The sequence below is a fragment of the Chionomys nivalis genome, chromosome 16 (genome assembly GCF_950005125.1).
Source record: "Chionomys nivalis chromosome 16, mChiNiv1.1, whole genome shotgun sequence".
NCBI lineage: Eukaryota > Metazoa > Chordata > Mammalia > Rodentia > Cricetidae > Chionomys > Chionomys nivalis.
The window spans coordinates 27090298-27114387 of record NC_080101.1 but is presented as its reverse complement, the minus strand read 5'-3'; the positions used below and the strand labels follow the sequence as shown (position 1 = coordinate 27114387).

Below are 24090 nucleotides of genomic sequence, written 5' to 3'. Positions count from 1 at the left end.
CCTGGTGTGGGTGCTGGGAATCAAATTCTGGTCTTCTGAGAAAGCAGGGAGCACTCTTAACTCCCCAATCATCTCTCATACAGATAAACAAATAATTTCAAGATAATAAAAATAAATATTTTTAAACAAGGGGAAAGGGCTGGAGAGATCGTCTATTAGTTAAGAGTGCTGGCTACTCTTCCAAAGGACTCGGGTTGAATTCCCACTACCCACATGATGTCCCATAATTATCTGCACCTCTAGTTCCAGGGGATCAGGCACCCTCTTGTGGCTGTCTCAGGTATCAGGCATGCATATGGTACACAGACATATGTAACTGAACATTTCTCTCCAACCCACCAGTTCACAAATACCTGGCAGCCATTTCCCAAATAATTGACTCAAACGGAGGCTTAATATAAATTATAAATGCTTGGCCAATATCTTAGGCTTATTACTAACTAGCTCTTACATTAAGTTAACCCATATTCCTTATTTATGCTCTGCCATGTGGCGGTACCTTTATTAACATGGTACATTCATCTGCTCCTCTGCATCTGACTGGCAACTCCTCACTCCACCCTTTCCTTCCCATCATCCTTAATTTGGCCACCCCACCTATACTTCCTGCCTGGCTGCTGGCCAATCAGCATTTTGTTAAACCAATTCAAGTTTACAAATCTTTACAGTGTACAAGAGGATTATTCCACAGCAGACATAGGCAAAATACCCATACCTATAAAATAATAAAATAAGGGGGAGGAGAGGAGGAAGGGGAACTGGGATTGGTATGTAAAAATAAATGAATTTTAAAAAATAAAATAAAATTTTAAAAGTATTTATTATGTATACAGTGTTCTGCTTTCACAAATTCCTGCACCAGAAGAGGGCACCAGATCTCATTATAGATGATTGTGAGCCACTACGTGGTGGCTGGGAATAGAACTCAGGACTTCTGGAAGAGCAGCCAGTGCTCTTAACCTCTCCAACCCAATAAAATAAATTTATTTTATTTATAATATATTATACTTATATATAATAATTTATAAAATTTATATTTTATATATTTATAAAATTTTATTTATATTACATTTTATTTATATTATGTATAAGATAAAATAAATATTAAAAAGTTCAGTCAAATGTGGTGGTGTACAACTTTAATCCCAGCACTAGGGAGAAAGAGGCAAGAGGATTTTTGTGAGTTCAAGGCCAGCCTGGTCTACAGAGCTAGTTCCTGGACAGCCAGGGCTACACAGAGAAACCCCGCCTCAAAAAACAAAACAAATTCTCTCGATAGATAGATAGACAGACAGATAGATAGATAGATAGATAGATAGATAGATAGATAGATAGATATAGGGAGATATTGATATAGAGATGTAGCGAGAGAGATATCTACATATGTCTATGTATATATATATATATTTTCAGACTTAAGGCCTACAGAACACTGAGATTTTAAAAAAGCATTGTCTTAAGACACCTGGTTTATGGATATAGTTTAAAAACATCAAAACACTCATAGTAAGTCATAGTTACTCATAGTAACACCAAGAGAGAGGAGAAAGGCAAGCTACAGAGAGCTGTGTGTGTAATATGATTCCCTCTGCATAAAAAGGTACATGAAAGGCCGGAAGGCTAAGCAATCAAAACCTAATTGTGTTTTTATCTCTGAGGGGATGAGACGGAATATAATTGGACAAATGAGTGTCTACCTGTGCCAGGCAGTGGACTCCTGAGGCTAAAGGTCTGAGAATGGCACAAGTCGGGGGATATTTTAATTCCCTGAGACTCTTCTTCATGTTCCCCAGCTTTCCCGCATTGGCTATGCTCTATTTTGTAATTATAAAATACATTTTATATTGGGATACTAAATGTAAGAAACATTAGATCCCATTTCTTCCATTTGGACTCCTAGGAATCTGGGCCCCGAGCCAAGAAGCAGGGGATTGCCAGGGTTCTAAGCTCCCCCAGCTCAGGTATTCTAAGAATCCTGAAAATGTTAAATGCTGGGCTTAGACCAGAGAAGAAGAGCCTGAAAACCCTGGAGAAATGGAGAGTTTGGAGCAGACTGTTTCTTTGGTTTGGGTTCCAGGAGAACTGGTGTAACCAGGTTAAGGGCCAGTAACACTGTCTCAGGTGAATGCAGAGAGATCACCTGGTGGCTTACGTCTGTTATCCCAGCATGTAGAAAGCCTAGGCAGAAGGATTGCTGCAAGTAAGTAGCCTGGGCCACACAGTGAGACCCTGTCTCAAAAAAACCAAAACAAATGAGAAGCAAATGAAGGGTAGCCCATGCTCAAATGTGGGTGAGCACAGATAAGCCCCTGGGGATCCTGTGAACCTAAACAGTAAGAATAGAGGGGCTACAGACATGGCTCAGAGACTAAAAGCACTGACTGCTCTTGTATAAGACCTGGGTTCAGTTCCCGGAGTCTGATACCCTCTTCTGGCCTCCCAGGGCTTCTGCATGCATGTGGTATTCATGCACACACATACACATGAAGAATGGAAGAATTGGAGGGGGGGGTAGAGGAAGAGGTGGGTATGTCTGAGTATGTCACCAGTCTGTGGGTGGAAGAGGGGATGAAGCAGAGCTCACTATAAATTCAGGTTGGGAGCACTGTCTAATCGGTAGAAGAGGGCAAGGCTGAGGATGAGGAGACACACTAAGGACTTCTTGAAATGTATCCACTTTGGTTCTGCCGCACAGTGGCCACATAAAGACATGTCCACAGCCAACAAGTGTAACCCTACCTGGAGAAAGGGGTTTTGCAGATATAACTAGAAATTTTTGTTGTTGTCATATGTTTTTGTTTGTTTATTATTGTTATATTATTATTACTTGAGACAGGGTCTCAACATGTAACTCTGGCTGGCTTCAAACCCACAAAGATCGGCCTGCCTCTACCTCTCAAGTAATGGGACCCAAGGTATGCACCACTAGAATCCAGGAGTGGCAACAAAAGAGGCTCCGCCAGAGCCTCCGAGGGAGCCTGATCCTGCCAATACAACTTCAAACTTAAGGCCTACAGAACGTTGAGAGTTTTAAAAATTGAATTGCCATAAGACACCTGGTTTATGGGTTTATGGTGATTTTTATGATAGACCTAGCAATAATAGTGTGATGGGCCAGCCTCAAGACCTCAAAACAGCTTTGGTCTTGTCTTCCAATCCATGACTAGGGAGAAGGGGGCTTGTTTCCCGCTTTACCAGTGAGTGGTTCCCTCTTCCATAACCCAAGGCTAAACAGAAACCTGATTTAGGAATGTGTTTGTCCGGGTCACAGACCCAGTGACCAAAGACTTGGCTTAAAAACACGGAGGTGTCCTGTACCAGGCAGGGAGTGTCCCACGTGGTTAGATTCAGCATAAAAGGACTCTGAGAGCTCAAGCTTTAGGGTTTGGTAGATTCCTGAGTTATAAAGGTGTGATCCAGGATCAGAGTCCACATCTCCACCCACGGCAAGGAAACGGCCGCGTGGAGAGATAGAGGGCGCAGAACTGTAGAGGATATCCGGAAAGTTAACAAATGCTGCAGCTCCGTGCTCGGAAACACAGGTACAAAGCCCTACAAAGGAGAGGAGGAGAGGAGGCATCACGGTGCTGTCGGAAGGAAAATGAGTAAAAGCTGAGCTCGGTGTTAGAGAAAGGGATCCATGCAGCCCCCAAGCTCCACTGTACAGTATGGTCCTCTCTGTTCCCATGGCCTCTCCCTCCCAGACTAGTTTAGCTATTACCTCAGTCTGCCTTCAGCAAGCCCCTCCAATTTAGATATTACCATGATCCTTCCATGTGCCAGAGTCCAAACAAGGTTCTGAAAACAGCCAACTCTCCACAGTACATGATGGGTCAAATGTCATGGATGGTGCTGAATTTGGCTTCAGAAAGGCCAGCAGGGTCTGTGCATGAGGCAAGCGCTCTGTCACTGAACTGCATCCACATCTGCTCACACAAGGTTTTTTTTCGGGGGCGGGGGGGATGTTATGGTCTGGCACGCACAAATCATTGACAATGAGCCCCTAAGATACAAGGACCTGGCAAGGTGTTCTACAATGAGAAATGCTTGATGATAGCTGTTGAATAAAAATTGACTCAAATTTTGAACCCTGCCCTCATGGTCTCAAGGAACACAACGTATAGTAGAACAGATAAAATGTCATATATCATTGTAATATGATTAAATTGTGAGCAAGATTATTACTGGGGTCAAGTGCAGTGCAGTGGTAGTTCAGAGGCACCATTGAACTCTCCCAGATTGGAGGTAGGGGGTTGGTAAAGAAAGGGTGGTGGTGGCACAAGCCTTTAATCCCAGCACTCAGGAGGCAGAAGCAGGTGGATTGCTGTGAGTTTGAGGCCAGCCTGGTCTACAGAGCGAGTTCCAGGATAACCAGGGCTACACACAGAGAAACTGTATCTCAAAGCAAACAAACAAAAAAGGTTTTCTTAGGTTAGCAAGATGGTTCGGCAGATAAAGTCACTTGCCTTCCAAGCCTGACATGCTGGAGGAAGCCTACAAATGGAGCAGAGATGCACCTGGATATGTGGGATCAGGGAGCTGCCGGAAGTAGCCAAAGATCCTGACAGGCTGAGATGCTCAGACTGTGTAGAGAAAAGGAAAATGAACAAAAGCTGAGATCAGTGTTGGAAGAAAGTATCCATGCAGCCAAGTTCCCTTCTCCCCTTCTCCCCTTCCAGTTTAGAGTATGGTCCTCTCTGCTCCTATAGCCACTGACATCTGAGTTTGGCCCCTGGCAACCACATAAAGGTAGAAGAGAACTGACCCCATAAAGTTGCTCTCTGCCTCCACATCCAAATGCACACAAGCCCCTCACATGCACATAGGAACCCCACACTTCTCACTTCTGTGGGTAACTGAGCTCTCTCCCTCTCTCCCTCCCTCCCTCCCCCCCTCCCCCCCTCTCTCTCACACACACACACACACACTTACTTTAAAATAAAATTCAAAGCATGGTGATGAATGCCTTTAATCCCAGCACTCAGGAGGTAGAGGCAGGAGTATCTCTGTGAGTTCCAGGACAGCTTTGTCAACAGAGTGAGTTCCAGGACAGACAGGGCTGTTACACAAGAGAAACCCTGTCTCAAAAAACCAAAACAAAAAGAAAAGCTTCCTGGAGAAGTTGCCTGGCATCTGAGTTAGAACAGAAGGTATTTACAAAAGAAAGACAATGAAAACATTTAGCACCATAGTGGTTTACAAACATTAATAATCAAAGTCAAACCTGATTGGGTTCCTCAGATTGGCCTCTTGGACTCTTCTAAACTAGGCATTACCCTTTAGATCAGGAATTGTCTAGAAGGTTCTCAAAGAGAAGCTGGGATAGCAGAATTACCTGGAGCCATGGGATATGGTTGTATGCTGTAGAATTAAAACTAATTTGATACATTCAATTAACCTATACAACCACCCTGCTGAATGTTCACTGAACAATCCTCAATATGGACATGAAATGACCTTATTCTTTGTGATTTGTTGAGGCCATGGGGATCCCCTGAGAATGAGCTGCAGACCTAACAGCTGTCTTCTATCCTATGCTGCGTACCTGGGAACAAGGACTGGAAGAGGCTCGGTAAATGCTCATTAAATGGACAGACAGGAGCCCCGCGTCCATTCTCACGCGGTTCCAATTCTTTACACCCAGTCTCTCTGCCTGATCCGTGTTCATAGCAGTCTTCAACATGGTCTAATATGAAAACTGGACTCAGTCATGCTCTGCAAATAATTTCTTTTTACATCTCTTTACTTATTACATGTGTATTTGCATACATGTGTGTGTCATGGCCCACATGGGGGACAGAGGACAACTTGAAGGAGATGGGTCTCTTTTTTCACCATGTCAATTCTGGGGGTTCAACTCAGATCATCAGACTTGGTACCCACTGAGCCATCTGGCCAGTCTCTGCTCAAAATATCCCATGCCTCTTCTTTACCTAGAATACGGTTCTCCTTACTGTGGCTCCCATTCACCTTCCCATGGAGCTCCCACCTCTTCTTCAAAGGTGGGATCGTATTTTGCCCACTTCCGTACTTTCTTAGACAGAATTATAATATTTGTCCTCACTCACTGGAGTGAGAGCACCTCAGGCAGGGACTCTTCATTTTGATTTCCCTGTCCCTAGTCCACTGCCTAGCATGCCATAGGTATTAAATAAATACAGAATGCAAACGTGTGTGGCATTCTAGGCACCGAGTCTTAGATTTTAAAAGGCAGTAAAAAGTTTGGAGGAAAAAAATGAGTATTTTAGGATTGGGAGTGTAGCTCAGTGGAAGAGTACTTGCTTGGCACCTATGCCCCTGGATTTAGTCTCCAGCACTGAAAATCAGATTGGCAGTGGCAGAGCGGGGGTGGGGGGAGTGTAATCTAACTGGAACAATACGGGGAAAGTAAGAGACAAGACAGAACGGTTTCTTGGGTGAGGTTTTGCAGACCTGGAAGTTGGAAAAAGAAAATGGTCATACTTTGGCAGGCAATGGGGGAGCCATCAGTGTCTTTCATATTCAGACTCAAACATTCATACTCAAATTTGCCTCCTACTTACCCATGGGCCCCGCTACCTGCTCAGCCCTAGGCTGTGTCTTTACCTGCCCCCTCTACCCAAGACCTGACTGTGGCAGGATTTAGACACAGGTTTCTTGTCTCCTCCGCCAGACTACACCAGGGCCCCAGCTCCCCTTTTTTCCCCTTCCCTCCCGAGGCTGGGAAGCAAGCCAGGCCTAGCAGAGGCTGGCAGGCAGGAGCTGGGTGGTGCCACGGAGAACCTATACAGTGCCAGGTGGTGCCTTGGGCTCCAAGCTAAGCTGGTGATCCCGATAACCTTCTGCCTGTGAACACACCTGCCTCTCGCCCCAACCCTACCTCTTACCCAACCTGTGTCCAGGCTTTGATATCGGGGAGGGGGGCACAGGGCCAGGCAGACCTGTGGGACTTTGGCTCCATCTCTGCAAAAGGGCATTCCGTGAGTCAGCCTGCTCCCCTCAAGGCTTGCTCCTCCCCCAACCCAGCTCCTATTTCCGATGCACGTACAGCCCGTACACTCCACACCGTGTCCTGGGACACCCCAGTCAGTCGCATGGCTTCCCTGGGCCCCAGATCCTGGCCCTCTTTGTTGATCCCAGCCCCTACTCTGCTGCTGCTGCTGGTGGTGCTGTTTCTGCTGCCCCTAGTGTCTGCTCATCCCCAGGGCCTGTCCGGATTGCAGGGGGAGCCCTCCTTGGGAGAAAGTTCATCTGGGGAGGATGATCTGGGCGTGGAGGATCTGCCCAGTGAAAAGGATGCACCTGGAGAGGCTCCACCTGAAGTTAATGCTGAAGCTGAAAAGGAGGATTCCCCGAAGTTAGAGGATCTACCTACTGTTGAGTCTCCTGAGGACAGTCATGGCTCTCACGAGGACGGAAAAGGTAAGTGGTCATCAGCTTCCGAACTGAGGCTTAGGTAGTTTTAGGCCTCCCCTCCCTATACCCCAACCCTAGCAAAGCATGCAGGAAGGACACTGAGCTCTAATAGGCAGCCCTTCTCCTTAAAGGGGAGAATAATTGGGAGAGATGGCAAAGAAGAAGGGAGGAAGTTGAAGAGGAACTAGAACTGAGGAATGGATGGAGAGGGGAAAAATGCAGAGAGATAGAAAAAGAGTAAGACGAGGAGCGGAAAAGAAAGGAGAGGAGAGGAGAGGAGAGGAGAGAAGAGGAGAGAAGAGAAGGGGGGGTCCCAGAGGACCTACAGAGAGTATACAACTGTCACTCACAATTTTCAGTGCAGGAAGAACCAAACAACAGGCGGAGGAACTTTGATTTGCTTTTTTGGGGGTGGGGAGAGGTAAGGGATGAGGCGGGGTCTTATCGTATAGATCGGGTTGGTCTTGAACTATTTTCTGCCGTCTACCTGTCTCTACCGCTGAGCTCTAGGATTTCAGGTGTGCACCACCACACTTGGCTCTAAGTTAGGAACTTTGGGAAAGCTGGAGACAGACAGGAAAAAGAGGAAGGTGAGCGGAGTAAAGGGAAAAGGAAGACCTGCTGGCTTGGATCTGCTAACTGGAGCTGCTCTGCAGACCCTAGCATTGGCTGGTCTGCTGGTCACTCCCCAGAGGCCGAGTCACAGTTGGTGGCACCTAGCCTGCTTCATTCGTTACCTGCACACTCTTGTAAGACAGCCGGCTCTGTGAGGCCCCACCAGAGCCCGAGGGAATCTCTTTCATTATGGGCACTGAGAAGTGACTGGGCTGTAAGAGTGAGCTTATTAATTCTTCTGATTTATGCAGGGGGTGGCCACGGTCTTTGGAGCTATAGAGGTAAGACACCCACCTCCGACACACAACTAATCTGGGAGTCCAACCCTAATGATCTACCACACCCCCCACCCCCTTCCCGCCACCTCCAATACTAGCTCTAGTCTGGACCCACGTCTCTGACCCCACCCCCCACCCCACTCCCTCCTCTAAGCTTCCTGACTCCACCCCCTGCTTATCCTAACGGTTCTTGTCCTAATCATCAGACTTGGTGCACCTTTTTCTCTCATCCCAGGCACCCTACTCTGGCCCCAGGTGTCCCCAGCCTGTGCCGGCCGATTTCAGTCCCCTATAGATATCCGCCCAGAGCTCACCTCATTCTGCCGCGCCCTGCAACCCCTGGAACTACTGGGCTACGAGCTCCAACCTCTCCCGGAACTGAGCCTGCAGAATAATGGTCACACGGGTGAGGTGTCTAGGGCGGGACCTACGGAGGGGAGTGGCAATTCAGCTGTGCTTGGGGGGTTCTCCTGGCGCTCACGGGTGGGTAGACATCGCTCCCTTGCACTCCCCACACAGTACAGCTGACTCTGCCACCTGGGCTGAAGATGGCTCTGGGACCTGGGCAGGAATACCGGGCTCTGCAGTTGCACTTACACTGGGGAACTTCAGATCACCCGGGCTCAGAGCACACTGTGAACGGCCACCGTTTCCCTGCTGAGGTGGGCATCCGGCTGTCCCGAGAGGAACAAAGAGGACGTGATCGGAGAGCTGGGCTCATTTTGACCCTTAAACCTTCTCTAGATTCACGTGGTTCACCTCAGTACGGCTTTCTCCGAGCTTCATGAAGCCTTGGGTCGCCCTGGGGGCCTGGCAGTTTTGGCTGCCTTTCTGCAGGTACCACACTTGACACTCCTATCCCATGCATCTGGTTAGCAGGGACTCCATTCTGGCATTCTCAAGCTGGTCAATAGCATTCTGCTCCATCCACGCTTTTGCTCATTCAGCAGCGGCAGGAACCAGGAAGCAGGATACAAGGAGGTTTCCTTTAAGGAACCCACAGGGCAAAGGCTGACTTGACAGTCATAAAGGGAGAACACTAAAAACAGTGGTCATGGAGGAGGTGAAACTTAAATCCTTCACAGGTGGGAAACAAGGAGGGCTGTTGCAGAGAGAGACCATCATGAGCAAAGACAGTATGGACCATTTCAGGGAATGCCACATACAACAAATGGCCTGGGGAGGAGGCATTTCTCGACTACTTCCGTGAGCCATCAGGTCCCCATCATGAAATGCAGTATTCACTGACCTCTGTGTACCCTTAACAATCAAGAACGCACTTGCCATGGTAGGAGGAAGCCAGGAAGTGAGGAGATGCCCTGCCTGTAAGCCTCACTAGTGTGAAATTCACAGCATCAAGCCAGACAAGTGCCTCAGATATAGCATGTAGGACTCCACTCCAAACTCATAAATCATTAAAGCGAATACAGAGGCAATACAAGTACAAAACATATTATGGTTTTCTTTGGAGACCATGGAGTGTGTGTGGCAATAATAACAAGGGACGCTATGAAAGTGAGCAGGGCCCAGATCCCTGAGGGGCCAACCATCCTCCTTCAGTTTGCCATTGAATTCCAGGACACCGAGCTAATTCATTTGCAAAGCAAGAGTAACAGCATTTGAATAATCAGATTTTTATATTTTCCCAGCATCCTCAGAGGTAAGGAATGGGGAAAGACTACAAGAACCCTACCCCATGTTCAGGCCCTAACTGTGATCAATCCCCTGCAGGAGAGCCCAGAGGAGAATGGTGCCTATGAACAGCTGCTGTCGCATCTGGGAGAAATTGCAGAGGAAGGTCAGTTTGTGGCTCCCTCAGGAACTGCCCATCTGAGGATGGAGATAAGGAAGGAGTTGAGGATGAACTGGCTCTGAGATTGGCAGCGATGGCGAAACTGCTGAGAGACGAATGGGAACAGGGGAACTACTGTCCGCAATTAGAAATCAAAACCAAACAGGAAATACAATTAGATGAAAAAGCCAAGTTGAGGCTGGGCATGGTGGCATGTGCCTTTAGTTCAAGGCCAACCTAGTCTACATAATGAGTTCCAGGCCAGCCAGGGGTATATAGTGAGACCGTCTCAAAAACAAACAAACAAACACAACAATAAATAAAGTAGAGAGGAAAAATGTTTAATGTTTAAAACATAGGATTGAGTGTGGAAAGCTAAATTGACTTTGAGAACTGTCTACCATTTATGAACATCAAACATTTTATGTTTGTAAGTGTTTGAGAGCAGGGCACGGCAGAGCATGCTGACAATCCAGTGCTTGGGAGGCTGGCTACACACCAAGTCGGAAGCCAGCCTAGGTTACACGAGAACATGTCTCCGAAAGGCTAGGGGTATAGCTTGACGGCAGAGCGAGGGCATGTGTGACACCCTAGGTCCGGCACTGAAAACCCACTTTAGCTGAAAAGTTAGCTCCCTTTTCAGTGACTGAGTTATTTTAAATCTCAATTTACTAGACTTTTAGTTTTTTTTTTTTTTTTTATTTATTATGTATACAATATTCTGTCTGTGTGTATGCCTGCAGGCCAGAAGAGGGCACCAGACCCCTCCACAGATGGTTGTGAGCCACCATGTGGTTGCCGGGAATTGAACTCAGGACCCCTGGAAGAGCAGGCAATGCTCCCAACCTCTGAGCCACCTCTCCAGCCCCGACTTTTAGGTTTTTGATAAACTAAAACACACAGAGCTTTGTGTCTTTTGTTTTGTTTTTTTGTTTTGTTTTTCAAGACAGGGTTTCACTGTGGAGCTCTGGCTGTCCTGGAACTCACTCTGTAGACTAGGCTGGACTTGAACTCACAGAGATCAGCTTGTCTCTGCCTCACAAGTGCTGGGATTAAAGGTGTGCGCCAGCACCACCCGCATTTGTGTCAGTCTTTTATAGTTACACATATTAAATGTATTTATAAGTTATTCTACATGTTGTTTGCTCACTAGATAGAATACAGGATCTCCACCAGTGACCTATGTCCCAGCTCCACTTTCTTCTTTTATTCCAATCTGAGTTGAGTCAGCAGTCCTGAATGATATGGATGCGTACTCAGAAGACTGAAGGCCTTGAAAGGAGGGCTGATGAGCTCTTTTCTTGGGACTGGAGAAATGGCTCAGCCGCACAAGGCCTCCTCTAATTGCCCAAAGCCCTTCACCTCCTTTTGTATCAACCACACATAGTGAGAAGCAGCGAACCTGGGCTTGTGCCTGGAGCTTCCAGGGCCACATAATCTAGGTGAGACCTCAACACAGACCCTCTCCACAGGCACACAGATCAAGATCCCAGGTCTGGATGTCTCTGCATTGCTGCCCTCAGACCTCAGCCGCTACTACCGATATGAAGGGTCTCTAACCACACCTCCCTGCAGCCAGGGGGTCATCTGGACTGTGTTCAACCAGACAGTGAAGCTGAGTGCGAAGCAGGTAAGAGTGGGGTGCGGCATTGACATGTGGCGTTGGAAAATGGGAACGTAAGAGGAGATAAGGGCGAGTCAAGGGGCGGTGTCGTGAAGGGAGACAGAGAGCTGGGGACCCCTTGCTCCTTTTTGTCTCTTACTATCTATCGACCCTCCCTCCGGCAGCTCCATACTCTCTCTGTTTCCCTGTGGGGACCTCATGATTCTCGGCTACAACGGAATTTCCGAGCCACACAACTTTTGAATGGGCGAATGATTGAGGCTTCTTTCCCTGCCGAAGTGGACAGCAGCCCTGAGCCAGGTACACAGTTGTCTGATGACCCCTGTCGCCAGGTCCCCTAGCCACGTGTCCCTCCTCTTCCTGTGTCTTCATTTGTGCTTACAGCTCTGTCACAGATACTCATGGGCCCGGCTCTAATGTCTCCTTTTTCTCTTCAGTCCACACGAATTCCTGCCTTGCTGCTGGTGAGTTGGGGTCCCCCTTGATCCTGATGCTGGGGAACACCCTTTAGCACCATTCAGTCCAGGAGCCAGTACTTTATTTTTCTGCAGAATAAATGGCCCTAAGCCAATGCTAGATCAGGTAGATAGATCTGTACCACTGGTTTAGTTTATCAGGACGAGGCCCCAGAACTCTCCTGAGATGCCCCTCCCTCCCCCAATACCTCTTTCACCTAGCTGCTGGAGGGAAACCCACTTTCTGAGGCAGCCCCTCCTTTCCCCTAGGTGACATTCTAGCCTTGGTGTTTGGCATCCTCTTTGCTGTCACCAGCGTGGCCTTCCTCATCCAGCTGAGGCAGAACAGGTATCTATGGTCCTCCCTTGGCACAGCCTCTTCTGTAGAACCCAGAATTCCAGGACTGCCAATGAACTCATTCAGGGCTGGCTTTCTGTTCTATAGGCACAGAAGTGAGACCAAAGATGGAGCTAGCTACAGCCCAGCAGAAATGGCAGAGACTGGAGCCTAATAAGGAGAAACCAGCTAGAGGATTCTGGAAACCTTGTCCTGTCCTGCCCATTATACAACTCCTTTAACCACTAAAGAACCTTTCTCATCTTTTTAACTTTTCTTCTTTTCCATAAAGTACTGTAATGGGATCTTATAGTGAAAAGTCAAGCCTGGACTCAATTCTTGCTTTGTTTCTTTGTTTTTTGAGAGAGGGTTTCTCTGTAGCCCTATCTTGGAACTAGCTCTGTAGACCAGGCTGGCCTTAGAGATCTGAATGCCTCTGCCTCCTGAGTGCTGGAATTAAAGGTGTGCACCAGCACTGCCTGGCAACTCTTGCTCTTACTAAGCAATACACCCTCTGATCTTACTGTGGAGGCCAGGCTGGCCTTGAACTGAGTGTGTAGGTAATGGAGTTTGAACCCAGTCTCTTGTTCTGACTAGGCAAGTGTTCTACCATTGACTAAGCTTCTAGCCCCTTCCCTTGAACGCTTCATCCTCCTGTCTCAGCCCCTTGAATGCTGGGATTACAGGCATGCACCATCATGTCTGGCTCATCCCAATTATTTTTTAAATAAATATTTCTAATAAAACACGTATAAGTTGCCTCTGTCCTTGAATCAAAAGGATATTCTATTAATTTTTCATGACTGCTAGGGGAAGAAGCAACTCCCACAAGGTAACACAGTCCCTGAGGCAGGGTTGTCCAAGAACTTTATGCATTAGCCCAGGTGTGAGTGGGCTATGTTCTTCCTGGCTTTCTCAAGTAGAACATGCCCACTTTCAGATTTTAGAATCTGCCTGCTTTCCTTGCTCACGGCCCCTTCCTTCACTACTCCGACTCCTCGCTGCCATTGTTCCGTCTTCATTACCGCCTTTCGCCTATTCCCGCCCCTCTTTTCCCTTCTAGACAGTTCCGTGGTCGCTTAGACTGGATCAAGACAACAGGACCTGCACCGTCATGCATGGATTAACCCCCTGAGGACCATGGGATGATACTGGGCCTGACCCCTAAACCCAAAACAACCTCCTCCATTTCCAGTTCTTTGCTCACACAGTGTCTCTTTCTGGCTAACGTGGCATTTTTCAGGATTAGAACATGGACCTTGTTGGGGCAAGAACACAGAGCAGTTTGAGTCAGATGGTTGGCTTAGTCACACGGATTGAGCCTTTTGGGCATTTGCCCTGTTGGAATATCTGCCCCTTTTTGAAGTTTTGCCTCTAGAACGTCTGGCCCAGTGACTGTTGAAGCAGAGCTGGGCCATGGATGGTGGCTCTGCCCTGTGAGGACTAGAGGCCAGGACAGTTTCCTACCTGCTAGGGAACCGCTACACAGGGTTGTTTGCCGAATCCGAATCCCGGATCCACATCTCAGAACCCCCATTACAAAGGGGATCCCACTGCAGGGATGGGAGCCAGGCCCTGCCCATTCAGGCCCTGCCCTCCCAGCACTACTGCCAACCAAAAAAAGGCCTTGGCATGCCAGGAACATCATTTTATTGGCCTGAGGAGGGAACTATATAGTCTGGCAGGCAGCAGGGCCCGCCCTTACAGGTTGTTGAGTTCCAGAAGGGTCTGGTCCAAGGTCTGGTGAATCTCCACGTTCTCTTCCTTGGCACTAGCCAAAGTCTCTGCGAGGGGAGCGACAGGTGAGGTGGGGGAGGGGAAACAGGAAGCAGGAACGCGAGGGAGGGAACCAAGGACCGGGATGGCAACACATGCAGAAACATGTTAGGAGACACTTTGTGGACCTGGGGCAAATGGGTAGACCAACCGGACACAAAAGGCTGGGGTGGCATCGGTGGCCTGGGGAGGTAACAGGTGGCCTTCCTTTAGAAGGTTCAGGAAAATTGAAAACAGAAGGGAAGACAAAGGTTCAGTCAGGAAAGGGAGGGCCAGACAGACAGAATTGGGACAGAAAACAGACCTGCAATTGCTGTGAAAGCCCCTCTTGCTGAGATCCAATACTTTTTCGACTTCACTGGACCTTTTCTGACCTTTGGGCCCCTCCCCAGTGCCTCACTACCCCATCTCCCTTCCAGCCATTCCATCAGATTCTAGAATCCCAGTTAAGTGCTCCAAGGTCAGCAATGGGCTGCAGAGGGGAAGGGAGGCTGTGCTCGATGGACCCACTTATATCACATGCATGGATCATCAGGAAGTGACAGGCTGGGAGTGCCATGCAGAAGGATCTGTGTGGGCCAGTGTTCTGTGCGGGGGGCTGAGTGTCACAAGACCAAGGACGTTGGTAAAAGCCAGGGTCTCAGGAGTAAACAGTGCTTTGACAGTGATGATGGAGGACTCTTTGGGGGGCAGGAAAACAGCATGGAGACCAAGTTCAGAGTTTATTTAGTAGAGGAGGAGGGAGGTCAGTGGATGGTGGATAGACAGCAGGGGGAAGCCAGTGCCAGAGCAGGTGACAGAAGTGACAGGCGTGCTCCCTCAGCTGTCCTCGGCCTGGCTATGCAATGTTGCCAATTTGTGCTCCTCTTGGCTGCCCCCGCCCCCTCAAAGAGAGTGGAAAGAGAGACGAGAAGAAGGGGGCCTGCAACGGCCACAGTGGTATGGACTCAGAGGGAGGTGATGTCATTGAGCGCGTTGTCCAGCTCCTCGCTGATGGCCTTGTACTTCATCTTCTGTGCATAGACCTCATCTGGGGAGTCCCAAGAGGAGGAGAAGAGGAGGGAGCAGGGGGGAAGGAGAGGGAGGAGGGGAGGAGGAGAGGAGGGAGCATGGGAAGGGGAGGAGATGGAGGAGGGGAGGGGGAAGGAAACACGGGGAGGAAGGGAGGAGGAAAAGGAGAGGAGGAGGAGGGTGGAAGATGGGGAAAGGAGCACAGGGGAGGAGATGGAGGAGGGGAAGAGGAAAGGAGGGAGAGAAGGTTATGAAATGGAAAATAGAATCAGAGAGATGAACGGAAGAGAGAGGCCAGAGGACAGGCCAGATGGCAATCAGGGCTTCCTCTTCCCCTTTCTCTCCCCTGGCTTCTCTTTGTCCACTGCACCCCAACTTCTCTCTCCCGCTGCAGCATCTCCCAGGAGCCTGTGGGCAGTGCTCTGAGCAGGCAGCCATGCAAGCTTAAGAGGGAAAGGAAGGGTGCTGGCCAGGAAAGTCTAAAGTCCTATAGTTGGAGATAAAATCCTGCTTGCCTGAGAAGACTGGAAACAGGAGACATGGGGATTAATGGAAGTAAAAGGTTATCAGAATAAAAGAGAAAGGCGACCTTTGTTGATAATAACAGTAACCACAGACCAGCAGATACCTGGATTTCTGGTTTTGCTAAGGCTAGCTCAAAGTAGCATCTTCCATTAACAGTATTGTGTAAATCCTGACATTTGATCCAATAGTGGTTGGGGATATAGCTCAGTGGCAAAGAACTTGCCTAGCATGTATGAAGCCCTAGGTTCAATCTCCAGCACCAAATTAAAAAAACAACAACAAATATCTCTGTATTCAGTGAAGAAGTCTTGTGGCTGCAGACAGGTCTGTGGTAGAGCTCAGGTCTAAAACATACAAGGCTGTGGGTTCCACCCCCAGCACAAGGGGGTGGGGCATCTCTGCAATAAGACCATTGCATTGTCCTTAGTGGTAGCATTTGCTACACTAGTGTTATGCAAGACCGGCAGATCAGCATGAAGGAGCTGGTGGCCCAAGCCTGTAATCCCAGCATTGTGGAGTCAGATTCCAGGGGATTGCCACAGTTTTGAGGCCAGCCTGGTCTACAGAATAAGATCCTGTCCAGTGAAAACAATCATTTGGAGTAGGGTCTATATGCTGCTTGTTTGTGTTTCTTTCTTCTTCTTCTTCTTCTTCTTCTCTCTTTCTCTTCACCTCCCATGTGACCTACGACTCCAGCCCTCAGAACTCCAATTTTGAAAATTGTGTGGCTATATAGTGATGTGTGTGTATTTGTGGGTGTGTGCATGCTATGGTGTTTGTGTGGAGGTCAGAGGTCAACTCTGACGTTGGTCCTTAACTTCTATCCTGTTTGAGACCAAGTCTTATCATCACTTCGCATGCCAGGCCAGTTGAGCTTCTAGCCATCCTCCTGTCTCCACCCCCATTTCCTCTCCTGTAATGTAGGAGTGTTGGGACTGCAGACATTGGCTACTGTGTCTAGCTTTTACATGCATTCTGGGTTTCACGTTTGTTCTCACGTTTGTGGGACGTGCTTTACCTACTGAGCCACTCTTCCAAGCCCAGGAACATGTTTTCTTAAGAGGGTGTCAGGTCCCCTGGACCTGGAGATACAGAAGCTTGTGAGTCACCATGTAGGTGCTGGGACTCAAGCCTGGGTCCTCTGGAAGAGCAGCCAGTGCTCTTCACCACTGAGCCAGCTCTATAGCCCCATCAATCTGTTCTTAACTTTTCAGATAATCATTCATTCTAAACCCAGAAAAGCACTGGAGTGGCCTGTCATAAATACTTGGATTGTGGACATGGCCCACCAGAGTCTGCAGAGCCCAGGGTAATCCAACTCGTTTAACAAATACAACGAGATAAGGGGCAGGCTGAGGGGGATGGGTGCGGAGGGGCATCCTTTTTACCTTCAAGGTCATCAATGGTCTTCTCCAACTTTGCCACAGACCTTTCAGCAAACTCTGCTCGGGTCTCAGCCTGCAATAAAGACGGGATTGGAGACATGGTCAAGAAAGGGGCCTTCCCAGAGAGTCTCCCAGCAGCCACCCCTCTTTCTTGTCTCAAACCCTCAGTGTGCCACCAGGGGCAATCTCACCTCCTTCAGCTTCTCCTCTAGAAGTTTGATCTCCTCTTCATACTTGTCCTCTTTGGTGGAATACTTTAAGAGACACACACATGCCGTCAGTGAACTGCTTCCTACACCCTGAACTCTGGAGCTCCCCATGAACCCCGCGGGCTTCTGCTGACCTTCATTAAGCACCTAGCCCTCCCTACCTAAGCCCTCTTCTCCACCCCGCATGACCCCAAGACCCAGTCCTCACTGCCCCTCTGCCCCTTCTACCTTGTCCGCTTGGGCTTCCAGGGATTTCAAGTTGTTGGTAACAATTTTCAGCTCTTCCTCTAGGTCCCCACATTTACTGCAGGGGTGTGTGGCAGGATGGAGCGTGAAGGCACAGTGAGGTGAGACAGGGGTGGGGGGTGGAGGGGTGGCACGGTGGGGGAGGGGTGGAGGAGAAAAGAGAAGAGCCAAGTGGTGAGAGTGACAGCAGGCTGAGTTTGGAAGCCACACCCCCGCCCCCACCCCAATCCCTACTGCAGGAGAGAGACAGAAGCCTGAGATGCTGAGCCGAGGTGAGGTGTGAGGTGAGAAAAAGGTGCCATTGCCTAGAAAGGCCCAGAGAGGTTACTACCTCCTCCTCAGAGGCTATCAGCGACTTGAGGGCCTGGTCCATGGTTCGAAGCTCCTCCTCCAGCTGCCTGGCTCGGCTGGGGGGCAGCAGGCATAGATCAGAGGACTAGGCCTGTCCCTGTGGCCTCTGGCCGGGGGAACTGCCTGACCACTGTGCACAGTGCCCTTAGCTGTTTACTGTCCCCTTCCGGCCCCCAGGGCATCCTTACCTCTCGGCCACCTCAGCCCTCTCTTCTGAGCGCTCCAGCTCTCCTTCCAGGATCACCAGCTTCCTGGCCACCTGAGGGAAAGTGGGAGGGAGAAGTAGGTCAGTGGTGACTGACGGGGACTTTGGGGACTGCGGGTGAAAGCGAAGCGGGGCAAGGCCGGCACCTCCTCGTATTTGCGGTCCGAGTCCTCAGCGATGTGCTTGGCCTCCTTCAGCTGCATCTCCTGCAGCTCCATCTTTTCCTCATCCTTCATGGCCCGGTTTTCAATGACCTTCATTCCTCTGAGAAGCAGGGGGAGGAGTTCACGTGGGGTCAATCCCAGCAGAGGCAGGCCCCTCCCTCTGTAGCCCCTGACCTGCCTCCCTCCAGGGCCCCCTTCCCCACCTCTCGCTCTCATCGGCTGCTTTCTCAGCCTCCTCCAGCTTTTGCAGGGCTGTAGCTAGGCGCTCCTGCGCCCGATCCAACTCCTCCTCTACTAGCTGGATGCGGCGGTTCAGGGAGGCCACATCTGCTTCAGCCTGTGGGTCAGAGGGCAGAGGTCAAAAGGCTTTGAGTGCCTTAATGAGCATCAGCTAAGCTCCAAGGACAGCAAGGTTCTTCTGAATCTTAGCTTTCTGGTTTCTGTGTGGTCACCGTATCTCCCCCTCCCACCCATTTGAACAATAATCTTCTGCTTAGGTGAAAATCTGTATCTCAAGCTCCATTCTCCAGAGGTGCTGCCTCTTCTGGCACTATACATGGTAGTTCCTGTAACCCCCTTGAGAGAGGCCGCTCCAAATGTTAACACCTAAGTCTGGGGCAGCTCTGTTTCCTACAAAGCAGACCCTGATTCAGGTAAGAGGGAATTGGGAAGAAACAGTACAACTAGACTTTGCCGCTGCTTAAAAAAGCAGCTAATCACAGAATCAAGTTCTGTGATATCACCAGTTGCCAGGCAGGCTCTCAGCAAGGCAATCCAAAAAGGCAAGCCAGGCCTGTAGGGAGCTGTGGCAGCAGCAAGGGGCTCCCTGCCAAGGTGACAGTGGGGGCGGGAGGAGGGAATGCAAGTGATGAGACTCAGACTCTGAATATGGAAGCAAAACCTTAGAGGTTTTGGAGAAGGTCCATGGAAACCCAGGCTACCCTGAGAAAGAGAGGCGGGGCGGGGCAAGACGGCCATAAGGGAAGATGACAGCAGCAGTGCGGTTTTTAAGCGCCCTGGCTCGGAGTCAGACTGTCTGTCGTCTCTGAGCCACGGCTCAGCTATTCCACACTTGTTATATGACCTTGGGCAGCACATTTGGCCTCTCTAAGCCTCAGTTTCCTCCTTCACAAGCCGGAACTAACAATCACAGCTTCTTCGGACGGATGCACTGTCAACCCACTGGACCAGGCGGGAAGCTCATGAAACTAAGCAGGTTTTCGACCCCATGCTAGATTCACTGAACTGAGACCTCTGAGGGGCTTGGGACTCTTGTGCCTTAAAAAAAAGTATTGATTTTATTTTATATGTATCATTGTTTTGCCTACACGTATGTGCACTGCATGTGTGAACCACCAGGAACTGAATCCAGGTCCTCTGAAAGAGCAGCAAGAGCTCTTAACCATTGAGCCGTCTCCCCAGCTCCTCCCCACTTTAAGCCGCCTATGGGAAAGGGGGACATTCTCTGCAGGTGACATGCTAGACACATTGCCTACTCAGAGTCCTCCCTTCATATTAGATAGCCATGTCTCATTCTCTGAGACAAAACCAGAGACCCCTGTTGAGATTTAAGACCAAAAAGAAGGGATGGGACTAGTGGAGGGGAAGGAGGGAGTGAAGGGTAAGAGCTGGAGAAGGGGGGGGTGAAGGGGAAGAGCTGGGGAAGGGGGGAGTGAAGGGGAAGAGCTGGGGAAGGGGGGAGTGAAGGGGGGAAGAGCTGGGGAAGGGGGGAGTGAAGGGGAAGAGCTGGGGAAGGGGGGAGTGAAGGGGGGAAGAGCTGGGGAAGGGGGGAGTGAAGGGGGGAAGAGCTGGGGAAGGGGGGAGTGAAGGGGAAGAGCTGGGGAAGGGGGGAGTGAGGGGGAAGAGCTGGCTAAGGGGGAGTGAGGGGGGAAGAGCTGGGGAAGGGGGGAGTGAAGGGGGGAAGAGCTGGGGAAGGGGGGAGTGAGGGGGAAGAGCTGGGGAAGGGGGGAGTGAAGGGGAAGAGCTGGGGAAGGGGGGAGTGAGGGGGAAGAGCTGGGGAAGTGGGGTGAAGGGGAAGAGCTGGGGAGGGGGTGAAGGGGAAGAGCTGGGGAAGGAGGGAGTGAGGGGGAAGAGGTGGGGAAGGGGGGAGTGAGGGGGAAGAGCTGGGGAAGTGGGGTGAAGGGGGGAAGAGCTGGGGAAGGGGGGAGTGAAGGGGAAGAGCTGGGGAAGTGGGGTGAAGGGGAAGAGCTGGGGAGGGGGTGAAGGGGAAGAGCTGGGGAAGGGGGGAATGAGGGGGGAAGAGCTGGGGAAGGAGGGAGTGAAGGGGAAGAGCTGGGGAAGTGGAGTGAAGGGGGGAAGAGCTGGGGAAGGGGGGAGTGAAGGGGAAGAGCTGGGGAAGTGGGGTGAAGGGGAAGAGCTGGGGAGGGGGTGAAGGGGAAGAGCTGGGGAAGGAGGGAGTGAGGGGGGAAGAGGTGGGGAAGGGGGGGGGTGAAGGGCAAGAGCATGGCAAGGGGTGAGGCTGGCACAGAGGGAGGCCCTGGGAAACATCACCATATATAGAAAGCCGCTTATGGCTTGTCCTCCAGGTGCCTTCAGTACCCGGAGTTTGGCCACCTAGAACAAGAGTCCATCGTGGGCACAGGGCCCATTGACTCAATGTGGAAACACTGGAGACAGCACAGGGGAGAATGACTCTGGGGGACACTGGGGGTCACTCTAGAGAGATGATGGTGGTAGGGTAACAGTGGCTGCCTATGGGCCTGTATAATACGGCCCTGACAAGCTTCAGAAGTCCTGGGCTCATCCAAGACCGATATCTGTCATGTCTGCTCTCCTAAGCTGTGGATGCTGGCTCTTCTCCCACCACAGAATAGTCACCACAATAGTCCCTACTGGCTGAATGGCAAACAGAGAAGAGAAACTGAGGCACTGTGTAAGTTAACCGCTGTGTTCAAGGTAACACTATAAAATTGGGCTGCATTTCCTATTTATGCTGGCAGGGCTGCTTGCTTCCCCAACTGTCCCTGCCGCCCCCCCCCCCCCGGCCCCCACCAAGCTCCTTGGGTTTCCAGTCTTGCCTCCAGCTGCACTGAGCCTTGGTTATTTATAGAGTACCAGATGCCCAGGGTCAACTTTGCTAGCAGCTGTTGGTCAGTTCCCTCCCAAGTGCCAGCACTGGTAGAGAACCAACCTGGAGACTAGAGGTCAAAGAAACCCAGCTATGGGGGGCGGGGGAGATAGAGAAAGAGCAACCCCAGTGCCATCTCGGGTGTTCACACCATGCTTGTGTTTCTCACCCCCCAGGCCTACTTACAACTCATCTTAAATCCCAAACCAGAAACTGAGGCAGGGAATGGTGGAAGTGCCTCATCTACAGTCCTGTGATCACCCCGCCTGAGGACATGAGTGGGGAACGGCAGGAAGCAGAGAAGTCTGGCTGGGGATGGGCAGGCAAACCTCAGGGTAAGTGGAGCCTGCCAAGGTGGCTGCCTTGGCAGTTGTGGCCCTGTCCCTCGGCCCTGTGGTTGACAGCTTAATGAGGGTAAATGAGGAGCCATTGGAACCTGAGCTGAGGCTCCAGGGCAGCAGTCCTGCTGGGGCCAGAGGTCATGGGTGGGGAATTCCTAACTGCGGGGCCCCTTAGCGCTGGAACTCTCTCCCTCTCCTGCCCGCTACCTCCCCACATTCAACCCCAACCCTCACACACCCCAAATGTGGCTGCCATCTCCTCCTCTTCATGCTCAGAGGGAGGATGAATAAGGGCGGGGGGGGATGGTAAATTCTCACCTCCCACCCTCAGTGACTCACCCAGTCGATCACTGTCCATTCTAAGGGTTGGAACCCATGGGAGTTACAAGGCTGAGTCCTGAGGGGATGTAGGAGGTGGTTTTGATTTACCCAGTGTCTTGAATTACTTGTGTAAACCTGTTCCTAGCTGGTGTTACAGAGAGGAAACCATGTCTGTTCTGGTGCTAGAGACCTAGGTCCCTTTCTTCCTTCATGCTCATGCCTGGGGCTCCTAGCCAGTGTCCTAGTGTTGTTAGATGTCCCCAAAGCCACACTCACGTCGGTGGCCTTCTTCTCGGCCTGCTCCAGTTTCTCCTGAGCATCCTTCACAGACTCAGAATACTTTTCCACCTCATCCTCTGTCCCCTTCAGCTTCTTCTGGAGGGCCTGCTGCTCTTCCTCCAGCTGTGGAAGAGGGAGGCTTGATCAGCCAGGCCTGGGTCAGGCCTGGAGGCAAGGAAGGCAGTGGTCTGGGAAGGGTGTGTGTGTGTGTGTGTGTGTGTAAGGGAGGGTGTTTCTAGGAGATACTTGGAGATTGTTGGGTGAGGAGAGACAGTACAGTTAGCAGGGTTAGGAGGCCCTGGGAGGAGAGGCAAGGACCCCCTGCTGCTTTGTAAAGACAGGAGTGGGAACTGGGGACTCCTGGGAGTGGGGTAAAAGATTTAGTTAGGGCTGAGCTCTGGAAGGTCCTGTGAAGACCCAGCCCCCATATTGAAAGGAAGGCCTTGGAGAGCAGACAAGGGGAGGTTACACGGGACCCCACCTGCTTGCATCGGTCCTCAGCTTGCTTTTTGTCAGCTTCGGCCTGTTCCGCGCGGTCGATGGCATTCTCCTTGTCCAGTTTCAGCATCTGCATCTTCTTCTTGATGGCGTCCATGGCTGCAGTTGCGGGTGGGCCGACAGGCGGGCTGTGAAGACTGGGTAGACTGGGCTGTCTGCGAGCACTGGATGCACGTGGGGGGACAGGTCAGGAGGACCGAGAAGGACTGGGATGTCCCAGCAGCGCGGGCGCCTAAAAGGCGGGGAGGGACCGGGCGGAGCCGGGGACCAGGACCCTCCCCTACCAAGGCCCAAACCTTGTAGGGGCAGAAGCACTGCCCGGTCGCGGGGCGCGGCCGCTCTTGGCGCCCACCCCTCCGGTCCGCCCCCTTGGGTCCTGGCCCCGCCTCCCCTCTTCCCGGGCCAGCCGTCGGAAGGAAAATTGAGGACTGTAAAATCTTGGTCAGCAGAGGGGACAGGACCCTTGGGCCGGGGGCTCAGCGCTTCCTCTGAGTGACAGCCGGGCCCAGTGGCAGCTGTGGCTGGGGCCACCGGAGCTATTTCAGGGCGTGAGCTCACGGCAGCTGCCCGGGCGCAGGGACCGCGTGCCCTCCCTCAGGCTAGCAGCAGCCGCTGCCCTTAATTTAGAAGTTTCCTGTAAATCCCCCCAGATTAAATGTCTCTTGGGAGGCGGATCTCCTGCACGCCTCGAGTGCCTCAGTTTACCCCGGGTTCCAGACTCCAGGTTTGCGTTAACGACGTGGAGGTGGTGGTGAAGTCTCTTCGAATGATTGGGGAAACTGAGGCAGGAGGCCTGCTGCCCCCAAGGGCGGGCCTGGCATCTGTTAACCTAGTATCTCCTCCCAGTCTCAGTGCCCAGAGCCAGGTTCTCAGCTCCCTCCCGCCCCGCCCCCCACGTGCCCCGCATATTTTCCACGAGGCTGCAGCCCGGCTGGCCAGGGCGCTCTCCCCACCCCCACTCGGGACCCGGAGCTCCCGCCCCCTCGGGTTCTGTCTGCACCCCCCTTTCGCCTCTCTCTTTTTCCCAGGCGCCCGCCCTCCTCCCCACTTCTCCCAGCGGACTCCGCGGTCTTCCCCAATGGGCCAACTTGACTCCGAATTTTCTTTTCTGCCCTTTTTTGGGATGTTTCCCTGTAGAGGGGCGGGGCCGGGCCACCGAGAGCCGAGGGGAAACGCCAGGCGTTGGGAGAGGGCG

At 51.1% G+C, this 24090-nt stretch overlaps 2 protein-coding genes across 5 annotated transcripts; one reads left to right on the top strand and one right to left on the bottom strand.

Annotated features, from left to right (window-relative positions):
- The first annotated feature begins 7029 nt into the window (after positions 1-7029).
- On the top strand, positions 7030-12875 carry Ca9 (carbonic anhydrase 9). Its single transcript, XM_057790864.1, has 11 exons — positions 7030-7401; positions 8262-8291; positions 8524-8694; positions 8808-8950; positions 9033-9125; positions 10020-10086; positions 11553-11710; positions 11869-12004; positions 12142-12168; positions 12430-12508; positions 12605-12875. Exons 1-11 carry the CDS (start codon positions 7074-7076, stop codon positions 12669-12671), a joined length of 1299 nt encoding a protein of 432 aa, XP_057646847.1. The 5' UTR covers positions 7030-7073; the 3' UTR covers positions 12672-12875.
- A 1268-nt stretch (positions 12876-14143) lies between these two features.
- Positions 14144-23188, bottom strand: Tpm2 (tropomyosin 2). Of its 4 annotated transcripts, none has more exons than XM_057790503.1 (9): positions 22879-23188; positions 22395-22520; positions 18572-18705; positions 18351-18468; positions 18188-18258; positions 17980-18055; positions 17385-17447; positions 17197-17266; positions 14144-14280 (listed from the first exon to the last, which is right to left on the bottom strand). In XM_057790503.1, exons 1-9 carry the CDS (start codon positions 22990-22992, stop codon positions 14198-14200), a joined length of 855 nt encoding a protein of 284 aa, XP_057646486.1. In that variant the 5' UTR covers positions 22993-23188; the 3' UTR covers positions 14144-14197. The 4 variants fall into 4 exon arrangements, with proteins under 4 accessions (XP_057646486.1, XP_057646484.1, XP_057646485.1 ...); XM_057790501.1 differs by lacking the exon at positions 17980-18055 and adding an exon at positions 17631-17706 and having other exon boundaries at positions 14145-14280; positions 22879-23179; XM_057790502.1 differs by lacking the exon at positions 14144-14280 and adding an exon at positions 14956-15302 and having other exon boundaries at positions 22879-23181.
- Positions 23189-24090: the final 902 nt, after the last annotated feature.